General features: G+C 40.4%; 1 protein-coding gene across 1 annotated transcript; it reads left to right on the forward strand.

Moving 5' to 3' along the window:
- The first annotated feature begins 12,207 nt into the window (after positions 1–12,207).
- On the forward strand, positions 12,208–13,086 carry LOC101305437. The gene has a single exon (XM_004293082.1). The coding sequence runs from the start codon at positions 12,208–12,210 to the stop codon at positions 13,084–13,086; it is 879 nt and encodes a 292-aa protein (XP_004293130.1).
- Positions 13,087–18,997: the final 5,911 nt, after the last annotated feature.

An 18,997-nucleotide genomic window follows, 5' to 3' on the forward strand; every position in this document is an offset into this window, starting at 1 on the left:
GCCCGGATTGGTGGCCGGAGGAGCGAGTTCCGGCGAAAGCTTCCGGCGTTCCGGCGGGTTTCTCCTCTTCCGGTGGGTTAGAGGCTCGGGGGCTAGGCCGGGGAGGGAGAGGAGGAGATGGGGGTCCGAACTGGGGTGGAGCGGCGGCAGCTGGCGGCTGGACGATCCGGCGGGGAGAGAGCACGGGAGAGAGAAGGAAGAGAAAAGAGAGAAGAAGAGAAAGAGAGGAAAAATGGGTTGGGCCTCCCAACCGGTCCAACCTTATCAACCCAACTCAAAAAATAAAAACACCCCGAAAAATAATACCCGAATAAAAATTACCTTTTATTAGCTAAAATTTAATATTTTTACCGTCGTCGTATTTTCCTCTTACGAATAATCCTCCGCACATAATCGTCCCGAAACCCCTCTAGGGACCACTTAAACTATTAACTCAATGATCGAGACGGTAAAATTCTTATTATAATCACGCTAGTAAACAAGGTAAAAATATAAGGGTCGGGATGTGACAATTCTCCCCTCCTTATAAAAATTTCGTCCTCGAAAGTTGCATACCTGTCATCCGAAGAGATAGGGATACTGCTGCATCATTTGCTCCTCTGATTCCCAAGTAGCTTCTTCTACTAGATGACTTCTCCAAAGCACCTTGACAAGTGGGATTGTCTTATTCCTAAGCACTTGCTCCTTTCGGTCGAGAATCTGAACCGGTTCCTCTTCATAGGTCAAATCCCTCATCAAACTGATCGGCTGCTCTTGCAGCACATGAGAAGGATCGGCAATATACTTGCGAAGTATGGATACATGAAACACATTATGTATCCTAGCTAACTCTGGAGGCAAAAGTAGCCGATAAGCAAGTGAGCCAACTCGCTCTATAATCTCATAAGGGCCAATATATCTCGGACTAAGCTTCCCACGCTTACCGAAACGCACAACCCCTTTCCAAGGAGATAATTTCAGGAACACCCAATCACCCACTTGAAATTCAAGATCTCTCCTACGGACATCTGCATAACTCTTCTGCCTACTTTGAGCGGTCTTGAGTCTATCTCTAACCACTTTAATCTTCTCATTCGTAACATGGATTAACTTCGGGCCGCAAAGCTCTTTTTCCCCTACTTCATTCCAACATAAAGGCGTGCGACACTGCCTCCCATAAAGATCCTCAAAGGGAGCCATACCAATGCTAGAATGATAACTATTATTATAGGCCAATTCCATCAAAGATAGGTTTTTATCTCAACTCCCTCTGAACTGCATGGCACAAGCCCTCAACATATCCTCCAAAGTCTGAATAGTCCTCTCGGACTGCCCATCAGTCTGAGGATGAAAAGCAGTGCTGAAGAGTAATTGGGTACCTAAAGCTTCCTGAAGAGCTCCCCAGAATTTAGAAGCAAATCGAGGATCCCGATCTGACACTATTGATTCAGGAACACCATGAAACCTCACAATTTATACTTCTTTCCCACTGGCAAGAAATGTGCAGACTTGGTGAGTCGATCCACAATCACCCAAATACCGTCATGCCCTTCACGGGTACGAGGTAAACTGAAAACGAAATCCATGGTGATGTGGTCCCACTTCCACACTGGAATAGGCAACGGCTCAAGCAATCCAGAAGGCTTCTGCCTTTCAGCTTTTACTTGCTGACAAACCAGACATCTACTCACATAAGCTACAATTTCCCTCTTCATGTTTGGCCACCAATAATAATCCTTCAAAATCCGATACATTTTGGTGCTACCCGGATGAGCAGCATAAGCAGAACTATGAGCTTCCTCCATAATCTCACTCTTCAACTCTTCATTTCTTTTTGGAACACATAGCCGATTCTTAAACAATAGAGTCCCATCTCTCCTAACTGAAAAATGATCGGCTGCGGCTCCATTCGAAGCTCTTTCCATCAATCGAACTATGGAAGGATCATTATACTGTGCTTCCCTCACTCTATCAACCAAAACTGGCCTCACATGAAAACTGGCTATCAAAGCACCAACCTCATCTACTGATAAATCCACTCCTGTAGCTCGCAACTCACAGAGAAGCGGAACACGAACCATCTTTATATGAGATAAAGATATGGAGAGATTTCGACTAAGAGCATCCGCTACCACATTAGCTTTTCCAGGGTGATACTCAATAGTGCAATCATAATCATTGATTAACTCCATCCATCTTCTCTGTCTCATATTAAGCTCTCTTTGAGTGAACACATACCGAAGACTCTTGTGATCGGTAAATATCTGACACTTGGCTCCGTAAAGATAGTGTCTCCACAACTTGAGAGCAAAAACTACCGCTGCAAGCTCCAGATCATGAGTAGGATAATTCCCCTCATGCGTCTTCAATTGCCTAGAAGCGTAGGCAATAACTCGATCATGCTGCATCAAAACTCCACCTAGACCACGTCTAGAAGGATCACAAAAAACCACATACTCTCCACTATCATCCGGAAGTGCCAAAACAGGAGCACTTGTCAAGCAATTCTTCAATTCTTGAAAACTTTGCTCGCACTGATCTGACCATTCAAACTTAACCCCCTTCCTGGTCAACTTTGTGAGAGGAGCAGCAATCTTTGAAAAATCTTTCACAAAGTGCCAATAATAACCTGCTAATCCCAAGAAACTACGAATCTACGTCACAGTGGTGGGTCTTCTCCAATTCGACACTGCTTCCACCTTTTGGGGATCCACACAAACTCCTTCTGCCGAAATCACATGACCCAAAAACCCCACTTTATCTAGCCAAAACTCACACTTGCTAAACTTAGCAAATAACTGCAACTTTTCCAAAGTCCGCAATATTATTCTTAGATGCTTGGCATGCTCCTTCTCACTTCTTGAGTAAACCAATATATCATCTATGAATACGATCACGAAACGATCAAGATATGGACTAAACACCCTATTCATGAGATCCATGAACGCCGCGGGTGCATTAGTAAGTCCAAAAGGCATCACCACAAATTCATAATGACCATAACGTGATCGGAAAGCAGTCTTGGCTATGTCACCCTCTCGGATCCGCAACTGATGATATCCCGATCTCAAATCAATCTTGGAGAAAACAGAAGCACCTCTCAACTGATCAAACAAATCATCGATCCGAGGCAACGGATATTTATTCTTCACTGTGACCTGATTCAACTTCCTATAATCAATGCATAGTCTCATGGTGCCGTCTTTCTTCTTAACAAACAACACCGGAGCACCCCATGGAGACATGCTAGGCCGAATAAAACCCTTATCTACCAACTCCTGCAATTGAGTCTTCAACTCTTTCAATTCCGCTGGAGCCATTCTATAAGGTGCCTGAGAGATAAGCATAGTTCCAGGAAGTAATTCTATAGAGAAGTCTATCTCCCTTGCAGGAGGCAAAGCAGGCAACTCCTCAGGAAAAACATCCGGAAACTCCCTTACTACTGGAATATCTTCTAATCCCACAACTCCCATACTTGTATCCACCACATGAGCTAAAAATGCCTGACAGCCTTTACTCAACAATTTCCTTGCAACAACAGCAGAAATTATGCAACTAGAAATAACATCTCTTTCCCCTTGGAAAGCAACCTCAAAACCATCTGGACTTCGAAGTACCACTACTTTCTGAAAACAATCTACCATAGCTCTATATGCTTCCAAAAAGTCCATTCCCAAGATCACATCAAACTCCACTATATCTAGAGGAATTAAATCAGCCTCAAAATTAACTCCTTCCACTAAAACTTCACAACCACTAAACACCCAATTTATTCTCATCACCTCACCGGAGGGTAGAGACACATGCCACTCACGTGGAAGAGACGATGATGGCACATTGGCATGGAGGGCAAATTTACTAGACATGAATGAATGCGTGGCTCCGGGATCAATTAAAGTAAAAGCAGGCTGACCGAAAATTAATAACGTACCAATGATGACATCTGGAGAAGTACGACCCTCCTGCTGGGTCATAGCATGTAGTCTAGCGCAAGTCATGGGACGTCCACGCTGACCACCTCCCCGCTGAGACCCACCTCTGACCGATGCAATGCCCTGGGCACCACTACTGGAGCCTCCAGCTGAAAAATGACCAACTGGCTGAGTAGGGGTGGGGGTGGTCCTCTGAGCCAACAATGGGCAATCTCTCCTGAAGTGGTCTTGACCACCACACTCAAAGCACCCAGAAAACTGCTGCTGCCCATAAGAAAAAGTATGGCTACCGGATGACCCACCATGGAAACTACCACCAGAACCATACTGCTCAGACTGCTGCCTACCCAAATGACTTCGAGAAGGTCTCCTGAAATGTCCTCTAGTCCTGTTTCGAGCACCAGAGCTCGATCCCCCACTACTGCCACTACCAGCAGAAGACCCAGAAGCGGATAATGAAGTAGCCTTCTTGGATGGACCTTGACTAGGGCCACCGTAATCACGAGGCCGAACACCATATGTCCCCCTAGACTCAATGGCCATGGCTGCACCAACTGCATCCTCAAAAGTCGGGTAAATCACCCCTGTCATCTTGTCCGCATACACTCCACCAAGTGCCCCAATGAACATCTCAATCCTGGTCCTCTCATCAGGAACCAAATATGACACATGGTAGTTCAGGGAAGTGAACCTTTCCTGGAACTCTAAGATACCCTCATCATCCCTCTTCGACATATGCAGGAAATCCGACTGAATTCTGCTGCGGTGGGCATGATTGAAATACTGCCCCAAGAAGAGAGTCTTAAACTGCTCCCACGACATATTCAGCGTATCCTCAATATTCCTGCTGGCAAGCGACCACCAATGATGTGCTGAATCATCCAGAAAGTTACTGCTATTTTCACCTTTCTTTCTTCTGGCAGCTCAGTGTTCGCAAAAGCCTTTTCCATCTTATCCACCCAATTGTGAGCATCAAGAGGTCCCTTGGCACCCTTGAACTCTCTGGCTCCAGCTTCAAAAACTTCTCTCCTTTTCACAGTAGGAGGGCGTGGAGCTCGATCCATGACATCCCTCAGCATATTTCCAATATCATCAACCAGACCCCTGACCTCATTGCCCTCATCGGCATTGGTCGAAGTGGCCACACGGGGTTGCCGTGGGCGCCTAGGAGGCATAGTACCTGAGGAAGAAGAAATTTAGTAGTCTATAAACAAGACTAACACAACAATCACACATACCCAATAACACATAGCATCAAAAGCATAAAATGCCGATGAATCCGCCGCGGTCAGATCATCACTCTATAGACACTACGTGCTAGACACTACGTGCTACTTAGGCAAATATGATAGTGACAAGGAAGCAGGAAAAGGAAACCTAAAGCTCTGATACCAACTGACACGACCCACCCCGAATTTCACCCTGAAACCCGGAGTAAGTCGTGCGGGGACCACCTCCAAGGAAAATTTACCGAAAAGATTGGTAAAACCTTCCTTGAAAATAGACAACCCTAACCCGAAAAATCTCCAATTCACACACTTACTACAGCACTTCCAAAAAATATCACACAAATATCTAGCTAAATAAAAGCAAATATTATTCTTCAGCAATTCTAAACATAAAGTCAACCGACCGAGCACACCACCGGAATAATATACAATAATCCCAAACTATTCAGAGCTACTAGACACTAGCGGAAGCAAGAAAACACTAGTAGGTTAAACAGGTAACCTACTGATGAAAACTGGCGGAAAAGCGGGTAACTATGCCTCGTCTCCTACTAGGTCCAACCTGAACTCTGCAGACTGGGCAATTTAAAACGAAGGGCCCAGGGGAAAACATGTGGAACAGTTAGAGTGAGTGGACAAAAATAAATTAAATAAAAATATTTCTTTATGCATCCCCAATTTAATTTCCAGATAAAATAATACTGCATGCAATCGCTCAAAAGCGCTCAACTCAAAAACTGGCAACTTCACGACCAGCACCGGCTAGTCTCCAAAACTTAATAAAATACAGCCTCTCAGGCTAAATTATATATAAACATATATAAGTGTATGTATTTACACTCGTCAGACTCCTTGTATGAATTCTAAGAACAAATTAGAAAAATAGAAATTCATACAAGGCTACTACGCTTGCGTCTAACGCTCACGTCACACCATAATGGAATTGTACCTCAGTATGGCGGAAAAAGCACGAGTGTATATACGTGTGGACTCCCTGTATGAAAACCTAAATAAACCAAATAAAAAAAATAGTTTTCATATAGGGCTACTACGCTTGTGTCTAACACTCACGTCACACCATAATGATATTTTACCTCATTATGGCGGATCAGCACGTATGGCTATCTAGCATTTACATATACATACAATCATCATAAACATCCAATAAACATATCCACCGAAAATCTCATTTTCGGGATCTCTCCAAAGGAGGAAAATTGCCAAATATCCGAGAAATAAATAAATCTCAGGAAAAGAAATAAATGATCAACAGATAATTCATCGCATGCTTTTCACTTAAAATAAAGGTCCACTCACAAATTAGGCCTAAGCCTGATGACGCTCCGAGGCTTCCTTTGCTTGGGCCTCCTCTCGTCCTGTTGCAAATATATAATTAATTTCCCACCAACAAAACTAATATTTAAACAAAATGGGCAAAATTAAACGTGCGTTGCCCAAATTCGCCATTCTTAACTCAATACGGCTCAAACTTCGCCGAACATACCGGCAGCCGTAACAACAACTTCCCACAGAATACGACTTAAATCCTACGGCCGGATTCTACATTAATTAACCGCCAAAAATACCAAACTTCGGAAAATCACAAACCTATCCAAAACTCATCCAAAAATTCTATAACTCACTTCAATAAACTCCTCTTAATATTCAACATTTAAAAACATAAAAATCTCCCAACCGGCGGCGGCTCCGCCGGCAGCGGCGGCCGGAGGCCTATTCCGGCGACCTCCAAAACCTATGAAATTTTGACAGAATAATCTCCTCATCATGCTCTACAACTTTCCTGACCAACACAAATCCAAAATCCAAGCCTAACTAGGGCAATCGAACACAAACACCTAAAAGCCCTATAAATTGCAACTCCACATTTCTCCTTACCTAGCTCAAGAGAGGGAGAGTCCTTTTAGGGCAAGGCTGCTGGGTTGGAGGGCTACAAAACCGTACCAAGCTTGCCCGGTTTGGTGGCCGGAGGAGGGAGTTCCGGCGAAATGCTTCCCGGTGTCTCCGGCGGGATTTCTCCTCTTCCGGCGGGTTAGAGGCTCGGGGGCTAGGCCGGGGAGGGAGAGGAGGTGGCGGGGCTCCGAACTGGGATGGAGCGGCAGCAGCTGGTGGCCGGACGACGGCAGGAGGACGGCCGGACGAACGGGCAACGGGGAGGAAGAAAATCGGGGAGAGAGAGAGAGAGAACCGGGTAGAAAAGAGAGAGAAGAGAAAATGGGTTTGGGCCTCACACCCTAAACCGGTCCACACCTTTAAACAACCCAATTCTAAAAATGAAACACCCCGAAAAAATAATACCCGAATAAAAATTACCTTTTACTAGCTAAAATTTACTATTTTTACCGTCGTCGTATTTTCCTCTTACGAATAATCCTCCGCACATAATCGTCCCCGAAACCCCTCTAGGGACCAATTAAACTATTAACTCAATGACGGAGACGGTAAAATTCTTATTATAAACCAGCTAGTAAATAAGGTAAAAATATAAGAGTCGGGATGTGACAGTCATCGTATTCTTACTCTTTTCAATTTTAGTTACTCTCTTTTAGTTTCTGTTTACAAGTTACTTTTCATTAGCATAAGACCCTTTTCAAAAAACCCAAAAATCTTAAGTACTATTTAGTTTGAGTCTTTGTGTTTGTCTTTATCAATTTGCGTATTTTGTTTTGTGTGTTTTTGTATAGTTAGTTTAGATATTTCAAAATTTAAGTTGAACTAATATCCTCGTGGGAACGACAACCCATTCTCTTCCATTCATTATACTACATCCACCCTATATAATTGCAGGAATCCATCAACTTTTTGGCGCCGTTGCCGAGGATCATTTAGTTTAATTTAAATTTTGGAGCCTTATTCTAATTATAGTTTATTTTGTGTGATTTGGTGTCAAAAGTGTGTTTAAGAAATCAGTCCAGTTTTTTCTGTTTCTTGTATGTTCTGTAACTGTTTTGCAACGCTTATTAAGAACTGATAATTTCATATTCTTGCAGGAGTATTATACATCATTGGAAAGATACAAGTGTCTAGTTTTCAACGCAAAAAGCGGATTGCAATTTCGAGTTCTGAGCAGAGAGAAATCTTCAAAAGAGTGGACAGTGCGCAAATCTGGAAGTTTACAAAACAGGATTTCTTTTCTTTTTGTGTTTAGACGTTCTTTTTCTTTTCCAATTTGATTTAGGGTTAGTTTTTCTAGTTGTTGTGTCTTACATTCAGTATTTTAATTCGTTTTCTTGTGGTTTAGGTATAGAAATCATTGAAGGCTTATGCACGGGAGAAGATCACAACACACAAATATTCTTCCTATTGATCACGAACTTGAGAGGACTCTTAAAGATTTACGAAGGCAGCAACTGAGCAGTAGATTGTCACCTAAGAAGATGGGTGGTGTTGTTCAGCATAATGATCAAGTTCCTCTGCTTAACGATAATTCACCACCACCACAACCCAGGCGCATGAGAGACTACACAGCTCCTAAAGACTACACCGCGCCTACTTGTCTTGTCTTGACACCCATAACTCAACACTTTGAGATTCTACCAACAATTATTCAACTCTTGCCAAACTACTATGGGAAGGAGAATGAAAATCCATACAAGCATGTCAAGGATTTCTTCAATCTATGCTCTACATTCAATTATACAGAAGTTGACATAGAGCAGATTAGACTTCGATTGTTTCCATTCTCTTTGAAGGATAAGGCGCAAGATTGGTTTGATTCTCTTCCTGAAGCATCAATAAACTCATGGGCAGATCTTTCATCAAAGTTCATTGCAAAATTCTTCCCTGCAAGAACGACAAGTGCTCTACTGACGGCTATTATTACCTTTCTTTAACCGGATGGTGAACCTTTTCATGAAAGTTGGGAGCGATACAAGGAGTTATTTCAGCAATGCCCTCACCATGGTTTACAAGATTATCAGAAGGTTGAGTACTTTTACAGAGGATTAAATCCTCAGTCCAAGGGAATGGTCGATGCCACAGTAGGTGGAAGCTTGATGAACAAAACTCTAGCGGAATCTATCCAAATTTTTGAGACTTTGTGAGAACTCTCAGCATTGGGATTATAGTGCAAGGGATCCCAGGGCATTAAGTTCTTCATCGGCGAAACGAGGAGGCATGTATGAAGTTCAAACAAGGTCAGGTTTGGAGGAGCAAGTAGCAGCTTTGACAAAATTATTAACTCCATTGGTGAGTAAGGTAACAAGACAAGTTTGTGCCCAGCAAATCCTATGATCGATGATGTACAACAGGTGAATGCATTCAATGGGAGGCCTTATTAGAATAATTACACTCCAAGTTGGAAACAACACCCAAAGGTGTCATGGAGCAATAATCAAGAAGCGGGAACTTCTCAACCTCAACAAAGACAATTTCAGCAAGCCTACCAAGCACCTCAAATGCAAGAAGAAGACCCTTCCATTAAAGATATGTTGGCTTTGTTATTGAAGAGTACTGAAAAGTATGATTATGAAGTTGCTACATTGAAACAAAGTCAATCAAACTTGGAGAAGAGTCAGCAAAAGCTTGAAGTACAGGTGGGACAAATAACTACTGTATTGAATAGAATGGAGAGAGGACAAGGCCTAGGGATGGCAATAATCCCCAGCGGGTAGGGTACCCACGGGTATTCGACCCTAACGGGGAAGATATACGGGTATAAACGGGTAACGGGGATGGGGATTCCCAGTATTCAGATTCTTAAATCGGGTACGGGGCGGGTATGGTATTTTGATATTCGTCCCCATCCCCACCCATTAAAGATGAAAATAATATTATATATAATTATATAATTTATTATTATATATATATTTATATATAATTTATAAATAAATATTTATAGTAAAAAAATTTGTGACTCTCTTAATAAACATTTAATGGACCTTCCTTTTTATTATATATTATTATTCTCTTAATGAAATTTACTAGTATTGTTCTGTTTTAACCAAGACTTGTATTTATTTTTATTGGAATGAAACTTATTTATTTTGGTATTTGATTTTAATTTCATTACTTTTTATATAATTGTATTTCATTAATTTTTTTATAAAAAAATTAATTTAATACATAATTGTTAACGGATACGGGTACGGGTATGGAAATGTAATCCCCAAAGGATACGGGTACGGGGAATCCCCATTATCTAATTACGGGTACGGGGACGGGTACGGGGATGAGAAATATAAAAGGGTATGGGTACGGTATTTTGATCCCCATACCCTACCCTACCCATTGCCATCCCTAGTCAAGGCCAATTTCCAAGTCAACCAGAGGTTAATCCAAGAGGTCAAGAGCATGCCAAGGCTGTCACAATATTAAGAAGTGGAAAAGTGATTGATAATAAGGTAGAGCTGCCAAGAGAAGTTGAAAATTCAGAAAAGAACGAAGATGACCACACCTTAAGGTGTAACTCTAAGGGTGTTTCATCACCTCTAGACAACATTGAAGATGCCACAAGAGGTGAAAAAAATAGATAAAAACCTAAAATACTAGACCTCTTTGAAGATAAATCCATACATATTTTTCTTTTATTTTACACCCACTCCACATAAGCAAACATACCATATAGAGCAAATGTCTATAATTAATAGTTTTTTCATTTTTCGGTTTCTCTAATTTGCCCTTCAGACAGTAGAAAACTAAATTTGGTATATTTCTCAATTTTAGTATCCATTTGAAACTCAAATACTAGCTAAAATTTAGTTAGATTTAACTTTGTCATAATCAATTACATTCTTTAATTTCTTACATTATTATTACTAACTTGAGTGCATGTATATATATGCTATATACAGAAGTATGTCATTTGTAATAAGATGATATTTTTCATTCCTAAACTCACATTTGGTGTCTCTCTACATAGTCGAAAAATGTTTAATTATAAGGTACACGTTCTTGTTTTTTGATTAATTTTCTTCTTTTTAGGCATGATATGATAATATACCTAAAAAGAAGAAACTCAAAATTGGGTTTAGGGTATAGGGTTTAGGGTATAGCGTTAGGGTATAGGTTCAGGGTATAGGGTATAGGGTATAAGGTTTAGGGTTTAGATCAGATATCTTATTCATATTATATTTTACCTTATATATAGATTAGAGAATGAATTCCTTTAATCTAGATTTTTTTCATAAAAATAAAGAAAACTGCATGATTCTTGCAAATTGATTGAAAAATGTTAGTGTTAGAAGAAAAACTCATAATCAAGATATTTAAAACAACATCAATTAAACTTATTTATTATATTTAGGACTAATTTCAGTTTACCCCTATCAACTTTAGGTCGATCATCATGTTAGTCCTTCTTCTTTCAATTTCATCAAAAACACCCCTCAACTCCTAATTTCATCAGCCGTGCATGTCCAAACCTCCAATCTCCATCCAATTCCTTTGTCAAGTGGTGACTTGATATCAAGAAGAAAATCAAATTTTGAAAGTTACTTTTCAGACCATTTTTTCCCCATATCGATACACATCTTCTTTCCCATCACAACCCCCTAACTTTAGTGATTTTGGTGGGATTGAATGCAATTTGTCTATTTTTCCTTTTTTCTTTCTTCTTGATATCAAATCATCACTTGACAAAAGAATTGGATGGAGATTGGAGGTTTGGACATGCGCGGCTGATGAAAATTGGAAGTTGAGGGGTGTTTTTGATGAAATTGAAAGAAGAAGGACTAACATGATGATCGACCTAAAGTTGATGGGGGTAAATTGAAATAAGTTCTTATATTTATTGATGGCAATTGTGTAAAATTTAGAAAAAATAGGACATAATATTTATCATAATTGATACATTTTAGATGTCTATCATATATGAATATTAGGTAGGTTTTATTTAAAACTACTCTTCAAAATTGGGTGAATATGAAAATTCCCCAAAATTCGTGAGTGAGGGCCGCCCAGCTGAAAAAGTACCGAAAACTCATGTTATTGCATCTACAAAGCCGAAAAACACAGTAGAGGGACCAGCACTTAAGGAGGACGTTTTCCACCCTCTACCCTTCCCACAGCGTGCAAGACAAGAGAAAAGAGATAAATATATAGGAGATATTATGGAGCAGTTCAAGAAGGTGCAGATTAATATACCATTGCTCGACGCCATCAAGCAAATTCCTTCATATGCCAAATTTTTGAAGGAGCTCTATACCAACAAAAGGAGGTTTGAGAAAAATGAAAAAGTGATGTTGTCGGAGGAAGTGAGCGCTGTGCTTCAAAGAAAATTGCCACCACAGCTCAAGGATCTTGGCAGCTTTACAATCCCGTGTACCATTGGAGATAAAAACTTTGAGAAGGTCCTACTTGATTTGGGGGCAAGTGTGAATCTCATGCCCTATTCAGTCTACGAAACTCTTGGTATTGGACCTTTACAAAACATAAGCATCTCCCTACACTTTGCAGACCGTTCGGTAAAGTATCCAAGAGGCATAGTGGAGGATGTGCTAGTTAAAGTTGAGAATTTTATTCTTCCAGCAGTTTTCGTTGTTTTGGACATGGAGGATAATGAGATCAGAGGCAAAGCTCTTCCTTTAATTATGGGGCGTCCTTTCATGGCTACTGCAGGTACAAAAATTGATGTTAAAGAAGGGTTGTTGACTATGACAGTGCATGGTAATACAATGACATGGAGAATTTTTGATGCATTAAAAAGACCTGCAGATCCTTATGATTGTTTTAGTGGGGATGTGGTACAGCAACTTGTGAAGAAATCTTTCATTGAAACATGCTCTAAAGATCCTCTTGAAGTGTGTATTGCTCAACATGGAATGGAGTTTGAGAATGTTGAAGTGTTGGAAGCTGAGGAAGCATTGAATGCAGCGAGCACTTATACACCTAAATGGTTTCCGAAATTTGAATCTTTGCAACAGTCAGAGACCAAGCTTGTGCCCTCTATTGTCAACCCTCCTACACTTGTATTGAAACCTCTTCCATAGACTTTGAAGTATGCATATCTTGGTGATTCAGAATGTCAAGACCCACCTCGAATTTCACCTTGAAACCCGAAGTAAGTCTTGCGGGGTCCACCTACCTCCAAGGAAAATTTACCTAAAAATTCGGCATAACCTCCCTTGAAAAATGGACAACCCTATCCTGAAAAATTCAGATAACACTCCTATAACAACACATCCAACTTCAACACCTGGAGCCACCCGCTCCCCCACAACACAACCACCAAACACATAAATAATATCATCTTCTAATCCAACACATAATTATCCAATTAAGATAACAAACTTCAACCCTCAAATATTCCAAATTTAAATCTAAGACTTAGCACATAACCGAACTATTATACAATGATAAACATTAGCGGAAGCAAAAAAATATGGTAGTAGGTTAACAGGTAACCTACTGATGAAAGGTGGAAGAGATGTGGGTAACTATGCCTCGCCTCTGACTAGTGCCAACCCGAACTCTGCAGACTACGCATTTTTAAAACGAAGGGCCCAGAGGAAAACATTTGAAAATGTTAGAGTGAGTGGAAAAAATAAATTAATAAATAAAATATTTATGCATTCCCATTTTAATTTCCAAAGAAGATATGCTGCATGTGACAGCTCAAAGCTTTCTATCACAAACTGGCAATTTCATGACTAACTCCGGCTAGTCTCCAAAACTTAAATAAAAATGGAGCCTCTCAGGCAAAACCATAAATAAATATATATGTGTATGTATTTACACTCGTCAGACTCCTTGTATGAATTCTATGAACAAGATAGAAAAATAGAAATTCATACAAGGCTATGACACTTGCGTCTAACGCTCACGTCGCGTCATAATGAAATTTTTCCTCATTATGACCAAAGAGGACAGGTGTATACACGTGTGGACTCCCTATATGAAAACTTATATGACCCAGATAAGAAAATAGTTTTCATATGGAGCTATGACGCTGGTGTCTAACACTCACGTCATGCCATTATGGAATTTTACCTCATTATGACGGACCAAGCACGTATGGCTAGCTAGCATTTATATACATACTATACTCATAAACATCCAATATACATATCCACTAAAAATTTCAATTTCGGGAACTCTCCAAAAAATGAAAATTGTCAAATATCAGAGAAAGCAACAAATCCCAACAGAAGAATAATTGATCAACAATATAATGCATTGCATGCTTTTAGTTAAAACAAAAGTCCACTCACAAATTAGGCCTAAGCCTGATGTCGCTTCGAGGTTTCTTCTACTCGGGCCTCCTCTCGTCCTGTTCCAAATATATAATTAATTTCCCAACTAAAAATCCAATATTTATACAAAATAGGCAAAAATTAACTGAGAGCCATACTCACGCTCATCATTGCCTAACTTCGATACGGTCCACACCTCAACACTAAAAACAGTAGCCTTAACTACACCCTTCCACAAATTATACGACTTTAATCCAACGGTCGGATTCTACCTTATTAATCCGCCAAAATTACCAAACTTTAAAAATTCCCAAATCTATCACTACTACAAAAACGTTATTAGACAACACTCATCATCAGAACCTTTTAGGGTTCCCTACTTGTCTGATGAAGTGAACTGTTATATACAACGCAAAGTTACAAAGTTTTGTTGTCTGATGACACGAAATTGTCAGGTTATATTTCAAGAGTTTAAAACACAACAATGATGCTAATTTTCTGTTGTATGATTTATGAAAATTTTGGCTGAAGGATTCCCCCCATCAGCAAATTGAAAGTTGTGCAAGATGCAAAATGTTTGCACAATAGACTTTTATTTCTTTGTTGTATGAAGTTGTTACAATTTATACTAGGCAATACCTAGTGCAAGTATAGAAAATATATACAACAGTTTAAAACATTCTGTTGTGTGACTGGAAAATCTGGTGGCATGCCAAAGTCGTTTTGGCTCCAAAGTTTGCCTCCATTGATTTGGTGTGCTATGCCAAAATAGCTAGTTTTGGCTCCAAAGTTTTCCTCCGAGTATATATTTTGTTGTGTGAAAAAGTTGTGTGACAAATTTAATAACGTAAACCTTACATCGATCATAAGGAAGAGTACCACTTTCCAACCCTAAACCCACTCTCATTCTCTCGCATTCATATCGCTTCTACATGTTTTCCCTCATGGAGCAGTGGAGCTTCAAGATATGAAAAGCGGGGCACTATTCAAGGTGAATGGTCATAGAGTTAAACCATATTTAGAGCCTTTTGGTGGTGAAGCAAAGGAAGTGCTTTATCTTGATGATGCTTTATATATTTGATCATTGCTAAGTCTGGCTAAAGACTTTAAACTTAGCGCTAATGGGAGGCAACCCACAGTTTTGGAGGATGAAGTGGTGATGCAGCAGCTCAACTGAAGAGTGTACTGAATCTGCTAATCTGTGGTAGAAGTGTCAGTTTCAGACATGTAATATATCGATTTCATGTGCTTCGACGAGAGCTACAAGACTCATTGCTTTGCAATGAGCTCCAGCAAATTTTGGCCAAAGAACTGTCTTCAGTGTCCGATTCGGGAGTTCAGTTTCAACAGCCATGGAGATTTCTACTTGGAGCGTGCCTTGACCTTTCTTCCTCTTCATCTACATCTAGGGAGTTTTAAACTCAATCTTTGCACTTCAATTTTCCTTTCTTTTTTTGTGCTTCCTCCCTTACTTGTTTGATGCATTGTTAGTACTAATATTTTTGACATTGAGGATACTATGTAATACCCTAGATTTTCATATTATTTTTCCTTGTATTATTCCCTTAATTAATGAAGGATTATTTATGGAAATTCTTTGGTTTATGCGAAGTTGAAGTTTCTGGAGTTTATTTATGGTGCTTTGACTTTTAAGAGGCCAAAAGTTGACTTTATTTTTCGTAAGTTATCTTCAAAAACTTCCTTCATGAAAGTTGTAGAGTTTGTCGATACGAGTTCGTAGACATGTGGCACGCTTGAAACGAATGTCATATGAGAAAGTTATGGTCAGAGGAAGTTAGTTTCTGGGATTGGAAAGTGTATAAGTAGAAAAATGTGTGTGGGAGTTATTTTGGAACCCTAAAGGCAGCTCACTCTCTTCTCTCTCTTCTCTCTCCCGAGCTCCCCTGAACTCTCACCTTCTCCAGCCGAGTTCTCCCTCATCCGGCCACTAAACCGGACGCCACCGATCCCGTTCGACTCCCACAGCTGCCCTCTCCATTTCTGGAGTAGTCCCGCTCGCCGTCTCACCGCCTGGAAGCCGCCACGAAGCGGCGGAGCTGCTATTGTCCCACCGGAAAGTCGACGATTTCGACATCGATTCCGGCCAAGTTTAGGTGAGTCTTGCTCCCCTCTCTCTTCTAGGGATGTTCATGCCTCTTTGGTGACCTAGAAATCAAGTTTGGGTGCCAGATTTGCAGGTTTTGTGGTTTGAATTCGGGTTGTTGTTTCGGGGCAGTTTCTAGCCGGTTCCGGCCAAAATTGGTTGAAGCCTCAGGTATGAAAGTTGTTCCCCTTATTTCAAGCTTCAACTTTGCTGTTCAGAGTTTTCTCAAATTCGGAAGTTTAGGGCGGCACGTGGGGCCCACTCGCCGCCGCCTGTGACGGCGCGTGGTAGCGCGTCCGGCTATTTTTGTGGCCTAGGTTGCTGTGTTTTAGCTAGCTCTTGTTGTTGTGAGCTTGTTGAGATGTAGAATTCCTAGGTTGTGAGCAAGGTTTGCATCTTAGAACTTTAAGTGGGATATTAGGCTTGGTGGAGGTTTGAGTTAGGATTTGAGGATTAGAGGCAACCTCTTTGGGTTGCTAAGTTTGATGACTTTGGAAAACCTCTTTGGGTTGCTAAGTTTGATGACTTTGGAAAGTTGTCCTCCCTTGAACTAAGGGTTAGTTTAACCTATAGTATTTTAGTTGCTAAGGTTTTAATTGTGTGATTGTAGGTGATTTGTGAAGTTGTGTTTTCACTTGCTATTGTCGGTTGTGGAAATTGCAGCGGGAGATTTAGGTGAGTAAATCTCACCAAGGTTCACTTTTGAACCTAATGTTATTATGATCATATGATGATAATGATGATGATGTTGGATTTAATAACATGCTTTTAATTGTTTTAAAAAATATATGAGCTTGATCGCCAAAGGTTCATATGTAAGATAAAACTAGTTTTCTTTATATGCTATTTTGAGATTCATGTGATCATAATTTTATTGATTATTGATAGATTATTCTTATGGAATATCTATATTTTGTTCATGTAATTATATCTATGTGGAAGGATATAATTTATGATGTGATATTGTGTTGTTGAGGATAATGTTGTGATATTATGATTGTTGGATAAATAGCCAAATCGGGTTTTAATTGGGTGATTGGTTGCGGTTAAGATACTATTTATCCTTTTTGTGTTTGATATTAGACAGTCAAACTGTGTTCCAAGCCTTTGGCAGGGTGATTGGTTGCGGTTAGGAATAGAACTCTAGTCCGTCTATCAGTGTGAGTCATGGGAGATACCATATGGTATATGGGACCCATGGGTACATTATTTGTTGTTGTAGGTCATGAGGGGTATTTATTAATACCTGGGACTCATGGGTACATGTTTATTGAAAAAAATGTTGGATTTGTGGATTTAATTATTGATATAAATTGCTCTCGTGATATAATTGGTTGTTGGAGGTTTTGTGTTATTTAAGAATTACTCATACGGGCTTTTTAGCTTACCGGGTTTGTTGTTTACAACCCGGTGCACCAATTCTTAGTGTAGGGGTTAGACATGCAGGTGAGAATCAGCAAGGTTGAGGCGGAGGCTTAATGGCAGGGTTTTTTGGTGGGTTTTGTTGTACATTGTATATTTTTATATTTGGGGTAGACAACATTAAACTCATGGGAGCATTTTCATTTTCTTGACTTTCAAGTTTATGTAAACAAAGAAATGCAATATTTAACTCAGTGTTGAGTTGTGTAACATTTGTATTTTGCATTGAGTTTAGTTTTCCTTGAAATTTGTTTGAAACAGGTTTTGGGATTATATTATTTTAAGTTATATCATGCCAAAATTTTTGAAAATTATCCTTCGAAAATTGGGGCATGACAGTTTGGTATCAGAGCGAGAGTTACATATTTGGTGATAATCAATACTTCGGAGTGATGGCCCGACTGCAGCGGATCACCATCATAAGCTCTTCTGTATTGATATGTCATTGGGTATGTGAAGGGTTAGGTGTCACCTCTAGGTCGATAGGATGTCAGAGTAGAGAGTACTCTGTTAGTGGGATTTTGAATCTTTGTGTTCCATCTTGAGTTAGTGCCTTGGTTAATAAATGTCGCATTTGACTTATACATTGGTTTAAGTTTTATGCATGAGTTAACCAAGGTTTGCTTGCTTCATAGGTGATGGATCCTCATCGAGGGAAAGCTAGAGGCTGAGATAAGGGCCGGTACAGAGGGGCCGGTAGAGCCAGAGGGGCAGGTGGGGCCAGAGGCAAAGGTAGGGCTCCACCTGTGGATGACCTCTTTGACGAGGAGGTAGTGTTGGAGGTGCCGGTGCCAGTTGTAGTGGATGATGGTCTACGTCTAGCCAGGCTGGCTCAAGGTATCATCAGGTTAGGATAGAGGTACAGACTACCTCGTAGCTGATCATTGGATAGAGGGCATCGAGATATACTTCACCATGATCACGTGTACGGAGATTGAGAAGATGCGTATTGCTACGTTTCTTCTTAAGGATGAGGCACGGGTATGGTGGAGTGGGGTAGAGAGATCTCGAGATGTGACCACCTTGACTTGGGAGGGGTTTGTTCAGCTCTTTCAGGAGAAGTATTTTCCTGATACAGTGAGGGAACAGTTCGAGCTTGAGTTCATAGCTCTGGTGCAGGGCCTGATGAGTGTCAGGGATTACGAGGCCCGTTTTTCTTAGCTGTATCGTTTTGCTAGAGAG

Source organism: Fragaria vesca, linkage group LG2 (genome assembly GCF_000184155.1).
Source record: "Fragaria vesca subsp. vesca linkage group LG2, FraVesHawaii_1.0, whole genome shotgun sequence".
Lineage (NCBI taxonomy): Eukaryota > Viridiplantae > Streptophyta > Magnoliopsida > Rosales > Rosaceae > Fragaria > Fragaria vesca.